The following is a 23,497-nucleotide window of genomic DNA, read 5'->3' on the forward strand; positions in this document are numbered from 1 at the left end:
GTTGAAATTAAGTGTATCGTAAAGTTATATTCGGAAAGAATAAACCAGTTTTATTAAGTAAGGACTTGTGTCACTAAAGTTTCGTCGGAACGAAGTTACGGAAAGTTAATTAACAAACGGAGACGTAACAGCTATTTGACATAAAGAACGCGCGATCTTTGCATACGCATAAGCCTAATTTTTTCTCGTACATTTAGGTCTTCAAAAATTAATTCACGCAGCTTTCAACACAAAAACATATATCAGTCACTAGAATATAATGTCCCAAAAGTATTACAATTTATCTGGCTTTGTTTAGATGTTCAAGTAGGATTATAAATTTGCAAATAAAGAAACTACGGCAGACTGTTATTATATATATCTGCAAAAATCAAATAGCTGTAAAGAGTTTGGGTTTTTAATTGGTTGGAAACTATGAAAGCATACTGTTGAAGTAATAAGTTTCTGAAATTGAGAAATCGGAGTTTAGACATGTCATGTGACACAGAAAAATTAAGATTAATATTTTTTTAAATATAATTCTTTGAAATTAATAAATTAAAACTTGCATAATATCAAACGTTTGCCTATAAACTATGTTTTCGTGCTACATTCATTAAGAATGAAATGTCTAATTACGTTTTTAAATGTAACACTGTAAAAAGTCATGACATGTGCACGTTTACCAGGCCAAAGAGATAGAGTTAAAATTATCTATGGTAAATATGAGTTCATGGATTTAGAACACATCAGCAACGAAGAGCTATGTGTACCAGTAAACAATATTGAACCATATCAGTTTGAACTAATGACAGAATATGTAAGCAATGAACCTAAGATTGAAGAAATCTCTTAACCCTGCGAGGACAAACCAGAGGAAGACATTTTCCAGAACCAGGCTCAAAGCCAAGATGTGCGAACGGATAATTTAGCTTGTGAAAATAGTTTTTTTCGACATAACATTCTGTCATGATATGTTTTTAAATTACAGTATATTTGATATATATTCATCAAAAGAGTGATTGGAATCGTTCACAACTGTGACGTCACAACATGTGAGCATCTTTTTGGAACTAGGGATATGCATATGAGCAAAAATCATTTGTGTTTGCTTAGACGTTTATCAGGATCCCTGATATTTCTCATACAGTATATAATTAATAGAAACATTTCATTTGTGATATAGATAATGAAATTAACAACAAAAAAAGTAAATCATGGATTAGTTACTAGTGTCCTTTATGCCTAAAAATCACGCTTGATTGCATACGTTTTTCCATATTTCTGTTAATTTGCCCATTTCAGATTTCAAACCAAAGGTGTTTAAAAATAACATTTGAATCAATCTTTCGACTTCCCAAAAGTCTTTTCGTTTAACATCATAAATCGTCAGCTGGGTTGGATCGTGATGACATCCATAGCCTATCCAAAATGTTGTTTCATAAGCAGTAAGAAAAAACGTAACGTTAAAATGGCAGTAAAGTACATATCACATAGTCAGGACAAACCACAGCTGACAAAACGCTTTAAATATTTCATCCAACCTCTTTTCCCTCAGAAAATTAAAAACAAGTTTTTATCTCAAACACATAACGCTGCTACATTTAATAAATCAAGACCAAAACATGGTTGAACACTAATAACTTTATTATCATAGTCTGTACACATTCTTTCGGTCACTGATGGTGAGGGGGGGGGGAGCAGAAATCGATGGAAATAGAAAGGGAGGTGGAGATAAAAATGTAAATAGGTTTCTGGTAGTTTTTTTAAATTTTCAATAGTTATATCACAGCTATACAGAGGGTTGTAGTTGGAAAGGATGTAGAATCCTTCCTCTCCCAAATACATTTTATGATCACTTTGAAGATTATTTAAATAAAATATTGATTGGAGGCTAGACATAACTCCAACATACTCAGTATTGTTAGGTTACACCTTATTACAGGGTCGTATTAATAAAAACTGGAGGAGAGAAATAGGAGTCGTAGCGAACCTGTAACTTATTGTCTACAAAAACTTCTTTGTTTAGACTCGATAACAAAATATAGATAGATTTGAACTTTAAAAGTAAGATTTTCATCTCATTTACATATATTTCAACTATTACAAATAATGTTGAGTAATCTATTCTTTCATATACTTTAAGGAGATACACATCAAGATTCTTTCTCGAGTATGGGGTGTGTTGGAGGGGGGGGGCTCTTTGTAGGATCTAGAGAGGATAGGATCCCTTGGTGTCGAGAAAATGATAAGTTTAATGTTTTCCCAAAAGGAACAATAAAAAAGTTAACATTTTTATGTACTGTTTTCCATCCAATGGGAATAAAACAACCCATATAGGCTTGGCTTTAGGTATTTTGCTACCGTCATTTTATAAATATAAACATTAATAAATCTTCTTTATACTTCAGTTTTATATTCTTTCGTCTTCGTCATAAACAGATGTCTGAATTATTCTATATTTATTCTGTAGTGAATCATTGATGTGCTAAATATGATCAAGCGAAATAATTAATGTAACCCAGGAATCAAAATGGCGGAACAAACAATACCTAAGACGTATAAATAGGCTTAGTAAGAATTTAGGGTGTGAGAGATAGAGGTAGAATTAGTCGATACCCATGACACATGCATGAAAACCTGTGTGCTCAACCGTAAACATTTCCACTTGATTTCGTGAATAAACATTGTCTGACAATGCTGTTCTAAACTTCGTAAAATCCTGTGTAATTAATACTTTTTAGTATCTGGTTTATGGAAGTTTTATATATAATTATCAGTGGTGGTTAAATAATGGTACTTGTATCATTAGTTATAGACTATAAAATTAGAAAAGAATTGTATTAGGACAAGTAATACATAAATATGTATTACAAGAATTTCACATTTAATATATTGAAGTTATTTTTATGTAGTCTGGGGTTTACATTGTGTCAACATTTATAGTTTCACATGATACACTGTATTTTAATGGCAATTAAACATTACATTTGTTTCACTTTTGATGAAAGAGTTAGCACAAAGGATCAGTTACACCTGAAGAAGAATAGCCAACTATTCGAAAGCGCTAGAGTTTTGGTTATTATTTTAAGTCTATTACATTTGTTTCACAATATTATTGTAAGTGTTGTAACGTTGTTCTTTCGTTTGGCGGGCTTTTCTAAATTATTTGGTGAAAGTTAAGGAAAGACCAATACCGTACCAATAACAAATTAGTATATTTCTTCTTTAACTTTTGCCACAGTTATACACAGTTGTGGCCCTAAGTTCACAAATATAATTTTCATTTTCAACAGACATTTACTCGCGAATGGTACTACGAGTAATGTACCAATAAACTTACTTGCACAATTTCATGGCTAATCAATCGAGTAACTGAATATACATGATAACTAACACTGATATGAATATTTCAGTAACTTCTCAACCTCTGAACGAACTAAAACTAAATACTTCACCGAATAACTGAAACTCGACTAAATGAACTCATTGCTTCACTGATTCTGATATTTGTAAATCACTCCCTTTTCTAGATAGTTCGTAAAGTCCCTCAATCATTAACATTAACGAACATTCTAGATATTCTAGGACTTCTTTATAAATTTACTTGATTCAAATGTCATGCACCTTCTTACAAATATCTTATTAAAACTATAAAAATATAGCTTATAACACTGCCCCTTTCTTGGATTGTGAAGTCACTTGAACAATCCTAATACAAACATAAAGCAATACAGTAAACTGTCCATTCACCAAATCGTTTTTGTTGGTTTTCTCTTTCGAGGTCCATGATATACAAATGGGATGACCTCTTTCTTGTCTCTTATTATCACTGGCTGTCCTGTTGCTATGGGAGTTCTTCCTTGGTAGATGACCGAATGTATCCACTGGGCGTTCTATACTTGTTGATTCACTGGAAGTGGTCTCGACAGGAACCTGGGCTCCTCAGAAAGTTAACTTTCTGCTCACAGATTATATTTTGGAGTTACACCCAGTTGGTTGTTTTTCACTGGCATACTTCCAATGATGATCATGGTAGATAACCTTTGACATAGACGTCTTTCCTTCTGGATTCTCTAAAATACATCATTGATTCTTTTCAATAGAACATATGGCCCTTCCCAACCTCCACCTAAATTTGGAGTTAGTCCTTTTTTGTGATGGGGATTGTTCAGCCATACCATGTCACCTTGACAAAATCAAGTCTTATCAGAATTAACACCATAGCGACTTTTAATTTTATCACTTTTCCAGGCAAAGTCATGCAATATATCTTTATTCTTCAGATCTACGAGAACTCTTCCAAACAACTAGAGTGTTTAGTTCCATTACACCCCAATCACTAGATGTAGAATTTTTGCTAATAACTCCTGGTATAAGTACTTCACTTTTTGGTGTACAATTACCACCCTCCCTGTTATCATTGAAAATTCAATCTCTGGTGTAGTAATTGTCGTGTAGTACATAAGGATTTCATAGTAGTATAGTGTGAAGCTATTGAAAGCTAGCCTAACTTTGCATTCATGTATCCACATGAAGCCAGTTCACAATGTGCACTCTTTCTCGATGTATAGAGAAGCTTCCTACACTAAGAGTATCTCCCAACATCCCTTTTTCTGAAACTTTATGTCCACCTGCTGTTTACATCAATCCATCTTCATCTCTGGAGACAATTTTCAATCTTTCATCAACAAACTGGTTTAACAATTGTGGCTACAGAACTAGTATTAAACATTATATAGTATTAAGCAATGTATTACTGGGTTTTCCATCAATAAAGCCATGGCCTCATGAATGTTTTTCTTCAAATAATGAACTTCTTATCTCATTTGTCTCATTCTTGTTTTCTGATGTTTTGTTAGCTCTTTGTTGTTCTTTTGATATACTTAGGCTCTAAGACAGACTCTTAGGGTATTTTCTCTCTTGTTTAATAACAGCTGTTGACTACTTACAGTCTTGGCTGTAATAACATATTTCCCACAATTATAACAGCTCTCTCTAAGAGTTATTATTCCATACAGGTTTTAAGCTACAGTTTCTCACAGTATGCCTTTTCAAGTTATACTTGAAACATTTATTTTTTGTGATCTATTTCCTACACCCTGTGTGAATAGCTGTCTGATTAATTCTTTTAATTATTCTAGATTGTCGTTATGAGAAGTTGATGTTTCAATACTACAGGATTTGATGATCCCATAATAGTAGATAGTGTCTTTAGTGGTTCATCTACAATTATAACGGATTCAACTTCCATTCCCAACTGCAGAGCTTCCTTTAAAGAGACATATATATTTTGCTTTAACACAAATCTTATATCGTCAACTTTTATGGCGGCTATAAATTAATCACGTATCAACTAATCCATCATTTCTCATGGAACATCCAGGTAAGATAACTGGGCAAGCATTTCCAAATCTTCTACAAGTTCAGTTAAGGTTTCTTCTCTTCTTTTTTTTTTTGTCACCTATTCCAAAAATTTGCTCTGGATACCTCCTTGTGGTGTGTTACTCTGAACCTGTTGGATAAGGCAGCTACTGATGTTTGATAGTTGTTTCGGAAATTAGCTGAACGGTTACTTAACGTCGTTAAAGCTGGTTCTTTTCAATTAGTGGCAGCAAGATTAATAGCTCATTGTTCACTAGGACATTTATTCAATTTAGAAATTGTTTAGAACTGAGCCTAATACGCCTCTCATGTTACCTTTTCATCATAGTTTGTTTTCACAATTGGGTAATATTTTTGAATTGGCCAACTAAACTTCTGGAACTGGATTTGGCAGTGACATGACTGGAATAGTCCTGGAAGGTCCTGCAATAACAGATGGCATAGCAGTAGTGGTAACAGGTATAGATCAAATATGTTCCTCTATTCCATATTCAATAAATAATGGTGCTTTAGATTGTAATTCTTGGGCAGATGTAGAAAGAATTATTGCCGGTTTAATATTTGTATTTATCAATTGTTTTGTAAATGTCACTTATCATTGATGTTCTTCTATGCCCCATTAATCTTCTGTTTTAATCTTTCTGTACTCCAATTTTATAATTACAGCCTTTCTGTGCTCTTTAATCTTTTTGTTGCAATCTCTCTGTGCTTATCCAATAGCTTCATTAATCTTGTTTTCAATCAGATATATTTTTTATTTTAATTCTTCTTTAAAATATTACATCTCTTCCTTTTAACTTGTCTCTTGACTTTCTGTTTCTTACCTTTTACTCTTATTTTAACTTTCTCTATCTTCTTTATTTTCTTCTGACTGCCTCATTAACTCCAATAAATCTTCCATATCCTGTCGTAAAGTTAAAGTTTACTCAATGTTCTATGTTATTTTCACCAAAATAATCTCACTTCTAACACCAGCATTGGGTTTTCTTTGGGTGGATTCTTTTAACTTATTTGGTAAAAATAATAGGAAGTCCATTTCATGTAACAATAACAAATTAGTTTAATCCTTCCTTAACATTTGCTATAGGCTACTATCACTTGCACACTGTTGTAGGCAAGCTCAAATGACGTTTTCAGTTTCGACAAAAATTTACTCATATGAATATTTTACTAACTTTTAAATCACTGAACAAACTGAAACTAAATAAAGTTCACTAAATAACTGGCATTCCACTAACTGATTCTCGTCTTTATAATGTACCCTTTTTCTATATTAGGTTTGTTTGTTAAATTTCCTTCAAAGTTACTTGAGGGCTATCTGCACTAACCAACCCTAATTTAGAAGTGATAGACAGCTAGTAAACCCTACCGACTGCTAACTCTTGAGCTATTCTTTGCCAATAAAAAGAGGATTGGCCATCACATTATAACACTACTAAAATTGTGATTTTAGATAGTCTAGGACTACTTTTATAAATTTACTTGATCTCTAAGTCATTATCTAGAGAGCGCGTGACTTTAAGATAAAACTTCAACAAATATCTACACCTTGAGTGAAGTATTTAGGTGTGAATGATCGAGCAGCTGTTGTACGAGAGGGAATTGATCGAGCAAATTACTCGGTAAAAGTTAGTAAATTAATCAGTATTTGTTATCAATCAAGGAAATTCTGTTACACGTTGTTAGTGTAATAGTAGTTTCAGTTTATGCTGAAAAGATTGTTTGTGAACTTAGACCTACGACTTGCGTCAAAGTGATCGTAGCCTGTAGCAAATTTTATTGAATAAATAATAAACTTGTTACCATCCACCCACCATCCAATATTTTTTCTAGAGCTATTAGAGATGATGTGATACTGACTGAGATGGCATATAATTATAGGATAATACTTGTTCTGCCATTTATCTTCCTGGGAAATATTAATTATCTCGAGTGGTCATTTTCAGCACAATAATGATTCACCATAAAATAAATACGGAATAATTCAACGTGTGTTTATGATGGAAGCAAAATAATACAAAAACAAAGTGCAAATAATGATGATTAAACATGTTATTGTTGTACACAAACATAAGACTACCGCTTCTAGCAGCGGCTCAACCTCTTTCGCCTTTTGTTATTAGGCATGAAAAGAAATAACACGTGATTTTCCACCGCAGTTGAAATAAACAACTAAAAGAAAATCAAAATTAAATTAAAAAACAAAAAATTTCACTCTTAAAAACAACATTTAAATCCACAAAATCAAAATTTCAATAAAACAAAAACTTATCAAATGAAAAAAAAAGTTTAAAAGAACAAACTAAAAATGATAAACCAATGTTCCCCACGAACTTCTGTAAACACGAAACATTCGATTCTCTTAAAAGAAATATAATATCAAGCTCGTACGCAAAATGTTTAAAAGGAAGGTTCTAATTTGTGAGGTCAAAAGCCAACACATATTGCGCGAAGCACAATCAGCATGCAAAGCATGCTAATACTATAACTATATAAGCATAATGTTTTTGCATTACAAAAACAGGGAGTACGACCGAATCGCCTCGAACTCCTTTGCGTACGTGCGTTAATGTATATCTAATCAAAAACACCTTAGGTATAAAAAAAAAGAATTGAGTGTGCGACTTAAAGGAATGAAATCAAAACCTACACTTATAGCATTGATAAGAATTTGATAGCAAATATTCATTCATTAGTTAGCCAGGCCGCGTTTTTTGTTCAACTTGGGTCATGATGGTGTGTGAAACAAAATACGCGGCTCAGTTAACTAATGAATGAATATTTGCTATAAAATTATCATCAGTGCTATAAGTGCAGTTATCAGTTTGGCCGCCAGTTTTAACTTCATTCGTTTAAGTTGCACACTCAATCCTTTTTTTGGCCGCACCATTTTTTCACACCTAACGTGTTTTTGGTTAGATATCATGACGTTCTGTCAATATATACCAAAGTAAGAAAGTGACACTCGACAGTAACCCACATTAGCTTTAGGATCGCAACCCTGTTATTCGGAACAGACCTTTACTTTACAGAACCAATCAGATTCTTTAAACTATATGGTGGTAGTGTTTCCTTTCTAAAACAGTGTTAATAACTTTCTTTATACTAACGCCATGGAATTTAGATTAACAGTTTCTTGTCATCACCCCAATGCAATCTGTACAGCCGTGTCAAAAATCATCATTTATGCTTATTGTTTAAGCAAATATTACGTGACGCTAAACGCTTATTAATTAGGATAATTCCATAAAATTTAGTAAATTTTTACTGAAAAGTTGACAATGAATAATTGATAATAACTTTCCACCCGTATGATTCTTTTGAAAACTTGAGCTAGAAACTACTAATCTAGTTTGCTTGGCCTAACCAGTACTTATGTATCTGCACGTCCTTTAACCTTATAGTTTTGCTGCTTTATATCCGAATGACAAAACTAAAATGGTCTCTCTTTACTCTTAGCGGAGGCTGTAGTAAAAATGTTAGACCGACAGCTCACGTGATTTTTTGCGTAGACGTGCGCAAAAGTTTGTTAAATTTGAGCGGTTTTCGTTGAATAACTTTGCACATGTGGATTATACTTACACCAAATGAGACTTTTAATTGTAGGTTGAAAAGATCTATCAGTGAACCAGATTTGAAAAAAATCCATAAAAGTTAAGTATATTTTTCTATCAAATAAAGTTTCCGTACCTTGGTGCGAAGAAAAAAATAAGAAGAAACTCAATCAAAATTGAAGATGTTATATCTCAGGTATTTCTTAATGGATTGCCTTGAAGTTTGGTATGTGAAGTAAGAGTCTAGTAGAACATATCCACGTAAAATATGTGATAATTCGGATTACCAAAGTCCGAGCTACAGAAGGTGTAAAATCGCTAAACTATCATTCCTGTTAATAACACACAGTGTATCCTGCAGTTTAAAAATTAACATCTTTTTACTTGAGTTTCTAATTACACTGTTTCTTATTGGGGAATTATTTACTTCTTTACTACATTATTATTAAAATCATTTTCTGTTCCAGGATTACGGTATACTATAAAGGCTTGGCTCTAGTCACTCATTGCATAGGGTTTTTGCCTGGTTTTAGCAGATAGGCAAGGGCGGCAATCCGCTAAAGGCGGAAAAATTCAGAGGGCAAGAAACGCGGTGATCTGTCGTGCGGCCAAAACAACCTGTTGTTGTCCAATTTTTATTTTCTACTCAAATAGGCCTACCAGTATCCGCGAAGTGATCTCACGTGTGTAAAAGCGGTATTAACATAAGTATATGATTTAGTGATAACTTCAAATAAAACATTATTTTGATTACATCGAACATAATATCGTTATTATTTTTATGTTTTTTTAAACTCTAATATGGAAACTCAATCTTTACCATCGCGGCCTTGTACCCCTAGGGGTCCATTAATTACAGGTAGAGAATCGCGGTTTCAGGTCAATGATTACAATCAGTAAATCAACGATGGAATATTGAGTTTTAATAACAAAACGGGGGGGGGGGGAGAAGGTGATTTCGTTACTTACTTGCTCGTGCCTTTTAAGTAAACTGACACGTGGAAAAGTCTTATCACAATAGTGGCAACAGTACGACGTGCTGTTCGTTCTTCCAACAGTGTAGGCTACGTCATCGTCTCGGTCTGAAGGCACGAGGGAGCTCATCGAGTTCTGTGGAGGATCGGAAGTTTCTATGCAATTCGCAATTTTAGTTTCACTGGTTATCCCTAAAAAAATATTAGATTACTGTTAAGTTGTAGAATAAGGTTATTTTATAATTATCTTTTATAGTCTTATAGCTTGCTTTTAGTATTCTTTTTATAAAAATTGCTGACTGGGGATTACACTTGTTTTTGTTTTAGAAAAAAAGTTTTAAAATTATAATTTATGACAAAAACAGCTACAATTTTGTAATGAAAATCTCAAAGTTTGCAAAACAATGAGAATTAATAATACTGAAAAACACGAAACTGATAAATACACACTACAAAACTTCCAAAGAGCTCACAGTGGCGTGAATAAATATTTTTACGACAGCTGAAGTCACGCGACGCTGAGAGCATGCGCGCTGGAGTTTCTCGACGGATCATGAATTTTCCTGGCAACTCTAGTTTGTTCCAGACGCCCTCTTTTTTTAGTATATAAGCCCGGCAAATAAAGCCAGCGAAGAAGATAGAATTGCATAGATCAAAGAGATATGCAGATAGATTGAAGAGATAGATAACTGTGTCAAGCGAACAGTAAGCACCGTAAGTAAAGTGTGAGTGAATTACTGTGATTTATAGCGTGTTATAAAGCTTGTTAAGTTGTTAAGTGACTGTGGAAATGCTGTGTACTAAAACGTTGTATCGAGAAAGAATAAAATAGTTTTAATTAAGAAAGAATTTGTATCGCTGAAGTTCCTCGGAACTAATTTATACCGTAAATTAACAAACGAGCAGATATGTAACAATATTGTATTGCTTAAAAGACAACCCAAAAGTAAAGAGTTCGGTTTACATTAAACATGGTAGTACTAGTAGGGATAATTAAGTAACTCGTAGCTATATTAAAATACTTAGCACTGTTTACAAAATGAGCTGAAAAGTCGAAGTGACATTAAGAATAGTTAGTACATCACCAAAAGAGCATATAAACATTAAAGAATAATTAACACTGTTTAGGAAATAACCTGAAGATCGCAGAGAGACATTAAGAATGGTTAACATAATTTAGAATAACCTTAAGAGTGTAGAGAGACAATAGGAATGAGTAACATAATTTAAAATAGCCTAAACAATTCACAGTGACAATTAAGAATGGTTAGTACAGTTTAGAAAATAGTCTAAAGAACACAAAATGACATTATGATTAAGTAGTCAAATCACATAATGAATATAAAGATATTAAAGAATGGTTAACACACTTTACATGATAACCAGAAAAGCAAAATCAACTTTAATAATGATTAGTAGGTATTATAGAATAACCAAACGAGCTCACAGTGACTGACACTAGAATGCTATGTAGAGCTGATAGTAAGTGAATGGTTCGAACACTTTTTATGAGAAAGAAAAAGGCTCACATAGATAAGAAAAAGTAATTCACGGTAATCTTTTTATTGCTTTCAGATATTAAAATAAATACTTCACAAGCAAAGGTAGATAAGTCACGTATCGTTATGAATAATGTAAAAATAATCACATACCTTTTGAAAGATTTTATTATTTAGATATTATTTGATTTATATGTTCTAGGTTAGTTACGAGTGATTACGAACACTGATTAACACATTCACTCAGTTTTACAGAGTGAATACAGAAACTGATGAATATGTTTACCAGTGCTCAATCTGACAGAGTGATTACAGACGTTGATGATGTTTAACAGTGCTCATTCTAATAGAGTGAATACAGACATTGATGAACATTTTTAACAGTGCTCATTCTAACAGAGTGAATCAGATCCAAATCACCTTAGGTACTCTAATCCTGCCTAAAAGAATTTGAATTTAAGGGTAGGCTGGTAGAGATCCTGATGAGTAATAAAAATCGAATTCGGTATACGCGCGCCTCACAGTTGGTAATTTGCTGGCACACAAAAATACAGCTAATAAAAAGGAAAAAGAAACAAGAAAGGTCTAATGCATTAATTTACTCTAATCCTGCCTAAAAGAATTTCAAGTGCCGCGGCTATTGAGAATTCCCTCTTGTTTCATAAACTAATACATGAGACCCCCCTTTTTTATTAGCTATATTTGTGTGCGCCAGCAATACCAAGCGTGGAACGCGCGTATACCCGATTCGATGTTTATTACTCATCAGGATCTCTGCCAGCCTACCCTCAAATTCAAATTCTTCTAGGCAGGATTAGAGCAAATTTATCTCTGAGACTTTGGGCGTGGTCAAATACATCAATAGAAAGGGTTTGACCTCCTGAGTCCAAAACTGTAATTAGTTCTCCAATTGGTGAAGAGATGAAGGGGGCCATGAGCTAAAGGTTTGTACTTGAAAAAAAAAAACACTCAGAGCCATTCTATGAGCTGCTTTGCCACGGCTAAAAAAAAAGTTCAGCAAAAAAGAATTGAGTGCGAGACTTAAAGGAATGAAATAAAAATTGGCGGCCAAACTGGTATTTTCATTTATAGCATTGATAAGAAGTTTACAGCAAATATTCATTAATTAGTTAGCCAGGTCGCGTTTTTTGTTCAACTTGGGTCATGATGGTGGGTAAAACAAAAGTTGGTAATGAATAATAACTGTCTACCTATATGATTCTTTTGAAAATTTGAGCTAGAAACTTTTAATCTAATTTGCTTGGTCTAACCAATACTTGTGTATCTGCACGTCCTTTCGCATTCTAGTTCTGCTGCTCTAAATCAACTGTCTTTAATCCGAATAACAAATAACTAAATTCATTCTTAGGTGAAGCTGTAGCAAAAATTTGAGACCGATAGCACACATGACTTTTTGCATAGGTGTGCGCAAAAATTTTGGACAAAATTGAGCAGTTTTTGTTGAATAACTTTGCACTTGTGGCTTATATTTAGACCAAATTTGACCCCTAATTGTAGGTTTTAAGGGTCTCTCAGTGTACCAAATTTGAAAAAAATCCATGAAAGTTAATTTTGTTTCTCTATCAAATAAAGTTTCCGCATCTCTACCATGATCTCTTAGAAAAAATAATAGCAAGAATTTCAATCAAAATTGGAGATTTTATATTTCGTGTATTTCTTAATGTATTGCCTTGAAATTTGGCATGTAAAGTAAGAGTCCAATAGAGCACATCAATTGAAAATATGTGATAGTTTGGATTACCATAGTCCGAGCTATAGAAGGTGGAAAATTGCTAAACTATCACTTCTGTTAATAGTACACAGCGTGTCCTGCAGGATGTTTTGGCTGCACGACACGATTCCATGTGTCTTGATACAGACACTGATGAGAATGATTACCAGTGCTCAGTCTCAAATCTGTTCACTTGTTTGTCTTTACCATTACTAACACTATCAATTTGTTTCTTATTACCCTTGTTGATATTCACTCTGACAGACTGAGCACTGGTAAACTTGTTCATCAATGTCTGTATTCACTCTGTCAGACTGAGCACTGGTAAACTTGTTCATCAATATCTGTATTCACTCTGTCAGACTGAGCACTGGTAAACTTGTTCATCAATGTCTGTATTCACTCTGACAGACTGAGCACTGGTAAACTTGTTCATCATTGTCTGTATTCACTCTGTCAGACTGAGCACTGGTAAACTTGTTCATCAATATCTGTATTCACTCTGTCAGACTAAGCACTGGTAAACTTGTTCATCAATGTCTGTATTCACTCTGTCAGATGAAAAGGTCTGGATTCAACACTGTACATTGTCCACTTCTTTGTCATTACCTAGGATAATACTGTTAAAGTGTTTGTTTTTGCGATGGTTGACATTGTTCCTTGTTTGCTATTAATTAGGCTGATATTTTTCACTTGTTTCCATTACCATTATTAAAACTGTTCATTTGTTTGTCATTACGGTGGTTAACATTGTTCATTTGTTTCAATTATGAAGGTTAATATAATTCGCTTTATTAGCTAGGTTAATACTGTTCGTTTGTCATTAACCGTAGGTGTAAAATATTTTGTTGAATTTGAATTCATTCCACCAGCTTCACCCCCCACAGGGGAAAATCCCCCATGTACACCCCCTGAATTCAACAATGACAATGTTAAACATCGTAATAACTAACAAATGAAAAATGTCAACTTTCGCAATGACAAATGTGTAAACAAGATTAAACACCTTATTGACAAACAAGTGAACAATATCGAGCATGTACAATCGACCCGGAATTTTATGAATTTGTCTAGATAAATCTATAAAGATATGGTATTCTACATTTTACTGTTAATTAGGTTTCTGATATACGTCAGTACTCGAGTCAGTCTCCATCTTCCACATATGAACAATAGAACAATAACGTGTGTCAGTAAATCATGTACTTGACTTTTGCTTGTAGTGAACATAATACTCTTTACAGTATTATTTATGAACACGTAAGGAATTTAAGATGCCGATTTACCAATGGATGAAAGCTTAAAGAAGGAGCGTTTATTGTTTAATATACGTGACAATCATGGCCGTTGGCAGTAAAGACATTTTATATTAGTTACCAGTTGATAATTTTTGCATTGGGTTGTTTTTAGTTGCTACATTTTATGCCAAGTACAAGTTGGCGCAAGGCAAAAGTCAGTTCGTACGTCACAAATGGAACAGACACCGAGTGAGGCGGTACATCTGGCACTTACCATCTAACATATTTTATGTTGCTATATTTTATGTCAAAAACAAGTTGACGCAAGACAAAAGCCAATTCGTATGTTCAATACCATCCATCGAAATAGGCAATACAACTGGCACTTACCGGTTAACACATTTTGTGTTAGAGTTATCTTGTGTTATGTTCTGAGGTATAGAAAGCAACTTAGAGGACCTTAAAAACAAATATCTCTTTAAATAAAAGGAAGAATTAATTTATGGTTACCTGTTGCTAAAGAGAGGATTATGGTACCCTAAAACCAGTAAAAACCTACCAGATATAGGTTCCACAACTTTCATCTTGAGTCTAACTACAGCTTCACACTGCACTGACTTGGTTCATTTGCTCTCATATTGCTTAACAAACCTGGGTGGGACGACGTTTGGCAGTTGGCTACTTCTATGTACTTGAGATTTATTTGTGCGTGCGTGGCACGAGGTATAAGAGGAAATTACACTGGGATAACCCGAGCTAGAATGATACAGCTTGCTGAAAAACGATGTAGACGACACTTGGTTAACCATGCTACTGATTTTCACGCTTCACTGATAACGTTTCAGCACAGGTCTTCATGATAAGACCAACACGTGTACACTTTAAAGCCAAGCAGATGGACACTGCGCGTACATCTGTATATTATACATAAAAAAAAAGATAAGATCCCTAATAGATAGAGGACATGGTCAATTATACACCCTTTCTCCTAGGGTTCCCAAAGGTACAATATAATTGCCGTTGATACATGTTCATAGGCAAATTTATTTACTCTTAAGGTCTTAAAAAATAAGCAGGCTTTCTTTGAGTTTGGCATTTATATAATTATCATCTACCTTCTAACATGTTATTGACAAATATAATTCACATGCACAATTTACCAGATTACAACTCACAAGAACAAAGTAAGCAAAATGACCGAGTTTGAAACAACCAGCGGGGACAAAACAAACAAAATGACCGAGTTTGAAAGAATAACTAACAGGAACAAAGCAAACAAAAAAGACCAAGTTTGAAAGGACAACCTACAGGAACAAAGCAAACAAAATGACCGAATTTGAAATAACAACCAACAGGAACAAAGCAAACAAAATGACCGAATTTGAAATAACAACCAACAGGAACAAAGCAAACAAAAAGACCAAGTTTGAAAGGACAACCAACAGGAGCAAAGCAAACAAAAAGACCAAGTTTGAAAGGACAGCCAACAGGAACAAAGCAAACAAAAAAGACCAAGTTTGAAAGGACAGCCAAAAAGGAACAAAACAAACAAAAAAGACCAAGTTTGAAACGACAACCAACAAGAATAAAACAAACACAAGTTTGAAACGATAAAAGTAAAGAAAAAACAAGTTTCTAGTGTAAAACTCAGCTAGGCTGACTCACAATCGTCATGTAACAAACACAAAAGTTGCGATCACAGTTCCAGAACAAATGCTTGATCTTTTGTAGGCTATATATCTTTCTTACAAAACGTACAAGTCACTTTTAACGTGATATACTGCCAAAACGTTTTCTTTTCCTATAATACCCTTCAATTAACAAGGTCATAGAAATTATAAAAATCTCCCGGAATACTCCATTAGGCATAGCCTTTTTCCTATAATATCCCATAAACCAGTCTTAACGTATAATTAACATGTGGTGAAAGTAATATAGAGCTTCGTAACGCACAACAATATAATAATATTTTACTACTTAAGTTTAACCCATTGGGATATTATTTCTTCTAGGAAATACATGACCCAAAGTTAAAAATATGAGTGAGATCTACAGAGCGTTCAGATACATTATTTAACATTAAGCTATGATATCTATGGCATGTTAAAATACTTTATCTAAGGTTAAACAATGAGACCTATAAGATGTTCAGATATTTTATTTAACATTAAGCTATGATATCTATGGCATGTTAAAATACTTTATCTAAGGTTAAACTATGATATCTATCGCATGTTTAGATACTTTATCTAAGGTTAAACAATGAGATCTATAAGATGTTCAGATATTTTATTTAAGGTTAAACTATGATATCTATCGCATGTTTAGATACTTTATCTAAGGTTAAACAATGAGATCTATAAGATGTTCAGATATTTTATTTAACATTAAGCTATGATATCTATCGCATGTTCAGATACTTTATCTAAGGTTAAACTATGAGATATATATGAGTTTCATGTAAAGCTATGAGATGTATGGGGTGATATGTCTTTATTACATCACCTTCCTCTGATCCCGACCGGTCGATTATTCATTACACCGGCCCATCTGTTACTTACCTGTCAATGTTTCATAATGCCATCGTATTCCAAGCCTGACTTGTGAATTCTTCTTTACGATTCTCAACCTGACCTTAACCTCTGTTGCTTCTGCTCTGAATTGTTGCTTTTGTTTATTGTTAAATTTCGCGCAAAACTACTCGAGAAGTATTTGCGGTAGCCGTCCCTAATTTATGAATGATAGACTAGAGGGAAGGTAGCTTATCAATACCACCCACCGCCAACTTTTTGGTTACTCTTTACCAACGAATAGTGGGATTGACCGTCACGTTATAACGCCACCACGTCTGAAAGGACAAACATGTTCGGTGACGGGTTTCGAACCCGTATATTGCGATTCATGCGCCCTAACCATTAGGCCATGCCAGGCCCTGAATTATTGATTCGTCGAGTTTAGTTTTCTTAGTAAGAAAAGGAGAAAGTCATTCCTTCAATAAATTCAAACATGAACTCACTTTTCCGATAAACTGATTATTTTGTCTTCATGATTTACAACTTTGACTCTTTTTCTTTGTTGAAGAATTCGTCAAGATTAAACAAAGAAAAGCATCATTCTTCAATTAATGTTTCCTGTTTAACGTCCTACATACATCTTGCAGCACCAATCGACGGAAACGGAGATGGAAAGAGAACGATGCATACACAAGATAGTGAAACAAGGTGGAATAGGTGGCACTCTATACCCAGCGGGGCGGAACAAATCTGCCAGCGCTAATAATTCGGACCACATAAACCTGCTAAAGTTCAGTACATTTCCGCTTTTTTTTTTCTACTGGCTGATTACAAAGGCCTGCGATGGTTTTATTGTCTTGAAATTTTTACATGTTCTACAGTAATTCCTGTACGCTGAATCCGAAAATTTCTCCATCGCTTACAGATTTTTCACAAAACATCATAACGCAATACATAAAAGAAATACCACAACACGTAGTTTTGAGACTAAAAGACGTGGATTTCACACACACACACACACACAAACCAGGATGAATGAGAATGCATTCTTCAGTTTGTTTGTATTTTTGTTAACAAACATGATAATAAAAAATATTCATTGTGGTAAACGAAATAATAATTTGATCTAAGTAAACGTTTTTTTTTCTTCCCGATTTGTAAAAAATCCTAAAGTGATAGAAAAAAAAAGAATATTATTTTCGAAATCTGCGTAGCTGAATTACAGAAAATCGTGTTTTAAAGTCAAAACAACTTTTATGAAGTTTAAATTCGCAGGCTGGTGCTATTGTCAGTTCACTGCCTATTTTATCTTCCTTTGTAAGATATTTGTAAACCATTTGCGTAGAAGACGTGACAGTTGGAACACCTAAGTAATGTTTTTTGTTTGTTTTTTCAGAACTCATAATTTCATGATTTATTTAAAATTAGATACTTTTCATCAACTACAACAAATTAAATACCCGTTACAAATGAATGGTATTAGTTTACAACACATATTCTAAATTCAATTTTTGCAGGTTTTTATACCGTTATCATAACTTTATCTGTATTGTTAAATGAAATGGTATAGATATTTTTAATATTTGATAGATCGGGATGGCCTAGTGGAGTCGTGGGTGTGTTATAAGAGTGACGGTCAAATCCCACTGATACGTTAGATGAGAGTAGTCCAAAAGCTGGTGCTGGCTACTGTTGGCTATCTATATCTCCTCGTGTCTCTCAGTTCCAAATTAGAGGCGGATTTGTGTAGATAGCCTCTGTGTGGCTATGCTCCAAATCCTCATACACACAAAACAATGTTTCATCTTTAGGTTGTGAGGCCTACAAAATTATTGTATAGAATATATGTACGCTTATTTTTATTAGTTAATTATTTGCTAAATGTACACATATTTTAAGGTGTAATATCATAAAATTACACAAGATCTTTTAATGCGCAGTTGATTGAAGCATATACTAAATTTATTATATTTTACATTGGAAGTTATCTTCAGTGTTCTAAGTTTAATATTACATATTTTATATTGGAAATCCTCCTCCATATCCGAAGTTTAATACTGTATATTTTATATTGGAAATCCTCCTTCATATCCTAAGTTTAATGTTGCATCCTTTTTATATTAGGGGTTCTTTTCAATATCCTAACTTTAATATTGTATCTTTTGGATTGGAAATTCTCAGTGTCCTAAGTTTAATATTTGTATTATTTTTGTATTGACCCCCCCCCCCCCCCCCCAGTGGCACAGCAGTATGTCTGCGTACTTACAACACTAGAAACCGTGTTTCGATACTCGTGGTGGGCAGAGCACAGATAGCCCATTGTGTAGCTTTGTGCTTAACTACAAACAAACAAACAATATTTGTATTAGAAATTCTCAGTATCCTAAGTTTAATATTTGTTTGTACGTAACATTGAGAATTCTTATATATACCAATCATGGCGAAGTCATTATGTATCAAACTTCCTGCATAACAGCTTCATTTGGGGTCCATGTAAAAAAATGACCTCAAATCCTTTACATGAGTCATTAAACCCTGAATGTTTCACCTAGAAAGGTTTTATATCTGTGTGTGTGAAAAGGAAAAATTAGCGACCGCAGAACACCACCAGGCAACTAAGGACATAATGATATGTGGGCACTGGGCACCTTACCTTTTCAGTTATTAATCATCCTAATTGTTATTTAAAAAAACCCAAACAACTTGAATAAACATTTTGTTACTTTACAGGTTATGCTACAGATACTTATTACAGTGTTAAGTCAAGCCTAACAAGCTTAGCTGTGGCTTGTTCTACAACTTGTAGTTTCATTTTATTTGCATGCAACGTTCGCGAAGATATTTAATATTGAGAGTTCCGGATTAAAGCGCTTTACAATGTCAACATATTTACATTAAAGTTCTTAAATATACTTAACATTCCGTCTCTAATCTATGGTTATTTGTTATAACCCCTTGGTCAACTTTCATGTGTTAAGAGTTAACTGTGAACTTAATTTGAACGAACAACCGAGATTAATTCCTTACCTATTGTTCACGCATGCGTGCAAGTTTCAAATTTATTGCCACCAAGACAGACCAAAAAACTTTCTTTACGCTTAGCTGAGTTTGAGTTGTACTCATTGTAATATATTTATTCATTGAAAAAGCTAAAGAGAAAAAAACTGCAATTAATATAAATCATTTATTTCAGAGATAGCTTTTTATGAAAACCATATTGATATGAGAAGTGTGCAATTAGTTTCTCAGAAACAAAGTTTATGAGTTGTTAAACAATACAAAAGAGTAGTTTCGTTTTGAGTTTACTTACTGATTAAGTATATTATATTACAAGTTAGAGCTTTTATAGTATGTAAGATTTTTATTTAGAACAGATACGACATTTCGATCACTGGTGTGATCATTCTCAAGTACACAAGTTTTAACGGTAAAAAAACGAATTAGTATTTACATCAAGGGCCCGGCATGGCCAGGTGGCTAGGGCGCTCGACTCGCATATATGAGGGTGGCTGGTTCGAATCCCCGCCCCTCCAAACATGCCAGCCCTTTCAGCTGTGAGGGCGTTATAATGTGACCGTCAATCCCACTATTCGTTGGTAAGAGTAGACCAAGAATTGGCGGTGGGTGGTGATGACTAGCTGCCTTCCCTCTAGCCTTACACTGCTAAATTAGGGACGGGTAGCGTAGATAGCCCTCGTGTAGCTTTGCGCGCAATTCAAAAACAAACAAACAATTTAAATCAACCTTGGACAATATAACAATGTATTTTAATTTTAGAATTGATAGTGGTTACTTATCCATGTACATATAAATCCATGTGAATTGACAGATTATTTATTCATGGTTAAACAGAAAAAAGCTAAAATAAAAGTGAATGAATAAATAAATAAATATAATATATATATAAAACAACAACAACAGTAAGAAAAACTATAGAACATGTTATGCAAAATATTTGCACAATATTAGAAATGTCTGGGGAAATAGCGATCAAAGATATAAAAAAAAATGTACCTGGGTATTTGTTAATTGTGGGATTGTTTGATCTTATTAATAAACATTCTCTGATTTCTCTTCGGTTAATGTCAGGTTCATATTAAGTACTGTGGCATTCTGTTCAGAAAAACTGTGTTTGTTTTTATTCATATGCTCATGGACTTGGGAAGGGATTATTGGTGTTCTTTTAAACTGATATTCAATTTACGTTCTGTTTTACCAATGTAAAATGCTGGGCAACTGTTACACTTTATTTTTTAATTTATAAGAAACTGTTTTTAGTTGTTAAAAATACACTAACGGGTATTTTCCCCAGAAACAGCTATAAGTATAGTTGAACAATGCATAATGTTTGAGAGCTAGTTACACATAGTTAAATGTCATAGCATATTACTTAAGAAACGGAATTATAGGTTGCTAAACAATGTAAAACCGTATTTCTTGAAAACATCTATAGGTATAATTAAAGAAATATTACAAAGCGTAATTTAAAGAAATATATAGTTAATACTTAAGTGTATTTACTCAGAAACAGTTTTAACCAGTTAAAGAATATCATTCATACGAAAATTTCCCTGAAATACTGTCTCATGCTGATTGAACTGTTTTAGGCTGTTTATCAGAATCATTATTTCATGTTAAAGATATTGTTTGGTTACTTCTTGAGTTAGTCTTTTTATCATAATTATATCAAAAATACTACTGTGAGCGAGGAACAAGTAACAAAAATATAAACTTTGAACAATCCTTTATCATAAATATCCTGCAATAAGATTAAACTTTCTTCGTCTAATTAGCTATATGGTTAAAATTAACTGCTAATGAAACCAATCATGTCGTAACATGACAAACTGCAATAACATAACATAATATTTAGGCTGTCTCATCCACTGAACTAAACTAAAATTATAAAAAACTCAAAGCTAGCCTTTGTAGTTTATATATTTCTCAAGCCTTTCTTTAAACCCACTTAAATTTACTGCCTCCACAACATCCGATGGCAACCCATTTCAAAGGCAAACTACCTTGTTAGAAAAATAAAACTGTATTAGATGAATATGACTCCTACTTTGCCAAAATGTATATATTTGTCCCCTAGTCCTAAGATTCTCACCATTAAGTGTGAAAAAAGATGATGCATCAACACTATCAATCCCCTTAGCAATCTTAAACACCTCTATCAGATCCCTTCTAATCCTTCTTTTTTTCAAGAGAAAACAATTTGAGATATCTTAACCTCTCTCGTATGACAACTTTTCTATCCCAAGTATCATCCTAGTAGCCCTTCTCTGAACCCTTTCCAGCAATTCAATGCTCTTCCTAAGGTAAGGAGTCCAAGACTGAACACAATACTCCAAACGTGGCCTAACCACTGGCCTATGTAATGAAGTTATAACCTCTTTAGACTTGTGTTCAATATTTCTGTAGATACAACCTAAAATTCTATTTGCCCAACCACTAGCAACAGTACACAGCTTGGATGGCTTTAGAGACTGATCAATCACTACACGAAGATCCTTTTCTTTCATAACACTGTTAAGGTTATATCCATCCAAATTATATTTATAATTCAAATTATGAAAGTACACATGCATTATCTTGCATTTATTATAACTAAAACTCATCTGATATTTATTCGCCAAACTCACTAAGTGACATAAATCCCTTTGTAAAGCAACAGAAGTATTCTCACAGCCTGCAACACCTAGACCTTAATATCATCAGCAAACTTAAATAATTTATTGACCATTCCTTCATCTATGTCATTGATGTAAATCAAAAACAGCAGAGGTCCTAAAACTGAGCCTTGAAATACCCCACTTGTGGCATCAATTTATTTGACTGAACTCCATTGTAACAACCCTCCGCTTTCTTCCATCCAGCCACTTTTCTAACCAATTAGCCAACTTATTCCTCACATCTATAGATAAAATATTTTACAAGCTTTTTATATGGCACCATGTCAAATGCTTTCTGAAAATCCAGATACACCAAATCTATACCCTTACCCTCATCTACATAAGCAGTAACCTTTTCAAAGAATGTTAAAAGATTTGTAAGGCAAGATTTTTTCCTTAATGAAACCATGTTGACTATCCAATAAAATTCTAAAAACTTGTTAAAAGATTTTGTAAAGTATTTTTTATCAGACTTTTAAAACCTTTTCCTATAACTGATGTAAGACTAATAGGCCTATAATTACTGGGACAATTTTTACCACCTCCCTTGAAAGGAATAACATTAGCCAATTTCCAATCTTCTGAAACCTGCCCACTAATGAATAATTTACAAAAAATAGTAGCAAGTGACTCACATATCCAATCCTTAACTTCCTTCAAAACCCCTGGGAAAATATTATCTGGCTCTGAAGCCTTGTAATTTTTTCACTGATACGAGCCTTTCTTTATCATTCCACAAAGGCCCTATTCCCATCCTATCATTTCGTTTACCATTAATGTACTTAAAGAAATCCATACTGTTAATGTTTACATTCTCAGCTGCCCAATTCACAGCGGATAATTTTTGTCCCTTCAAAACTTGCTTTTTTGAAATTTGTAACCAGCATATCATTATTCCTGATCTCCATATGCAGCAAAACATCGAACCTAATAGAACAATGATCACTT

At 33.6% G+C, this 23,497-nt stretch overlaps 1 protein-coding gene across 2 annotated transcripts in view; it reads right to left on the reverse strand.

The window, feature by feature from the left end:
- The window catches only part of LOC106470550 (zinc finger protein 423-like), a 73,006-nt gene that overhangs the window by 14,211 nt on the left and 35,298 nt on the right, over positions 1-23,497 (reverse strand). The window contains exons 1-2 of one of the 2 annotated variants that reach the window (XM_013931114.2): positions 14,921-14,945; positions 9,888-10,084 (exon numbers count right to left, since the gene is read on the reverse strand). In XM_013931114.2, the coding sequence (XP_013786568.1) occupies positions 9,888-10,084; positions 14,921-14,945 (222 nt within the window). Of the gene's footprint in view, positions 1-9,887; positions 10,085-14,920; positions 14,946-23,497 lie in introns of those variants that run through there. The other variant, XM_022400138.1, reaches the window with a different exon arrangement.

This window comes from Limulus polyphemus, unplaced genomic scaffold, assembly GCF_000517525.1.
Source record: "Limulus polyphemus unplaced genomic scaffold, Limulus_polyphemus-2.1.2 Scaffold106, whole genome shotgun sequence".
NCBI lineage: Eukaryota > Metazoa > Arthropoda > Merostomata > Xiphosura > Limulidae > Limulus > Limulus polyphemus.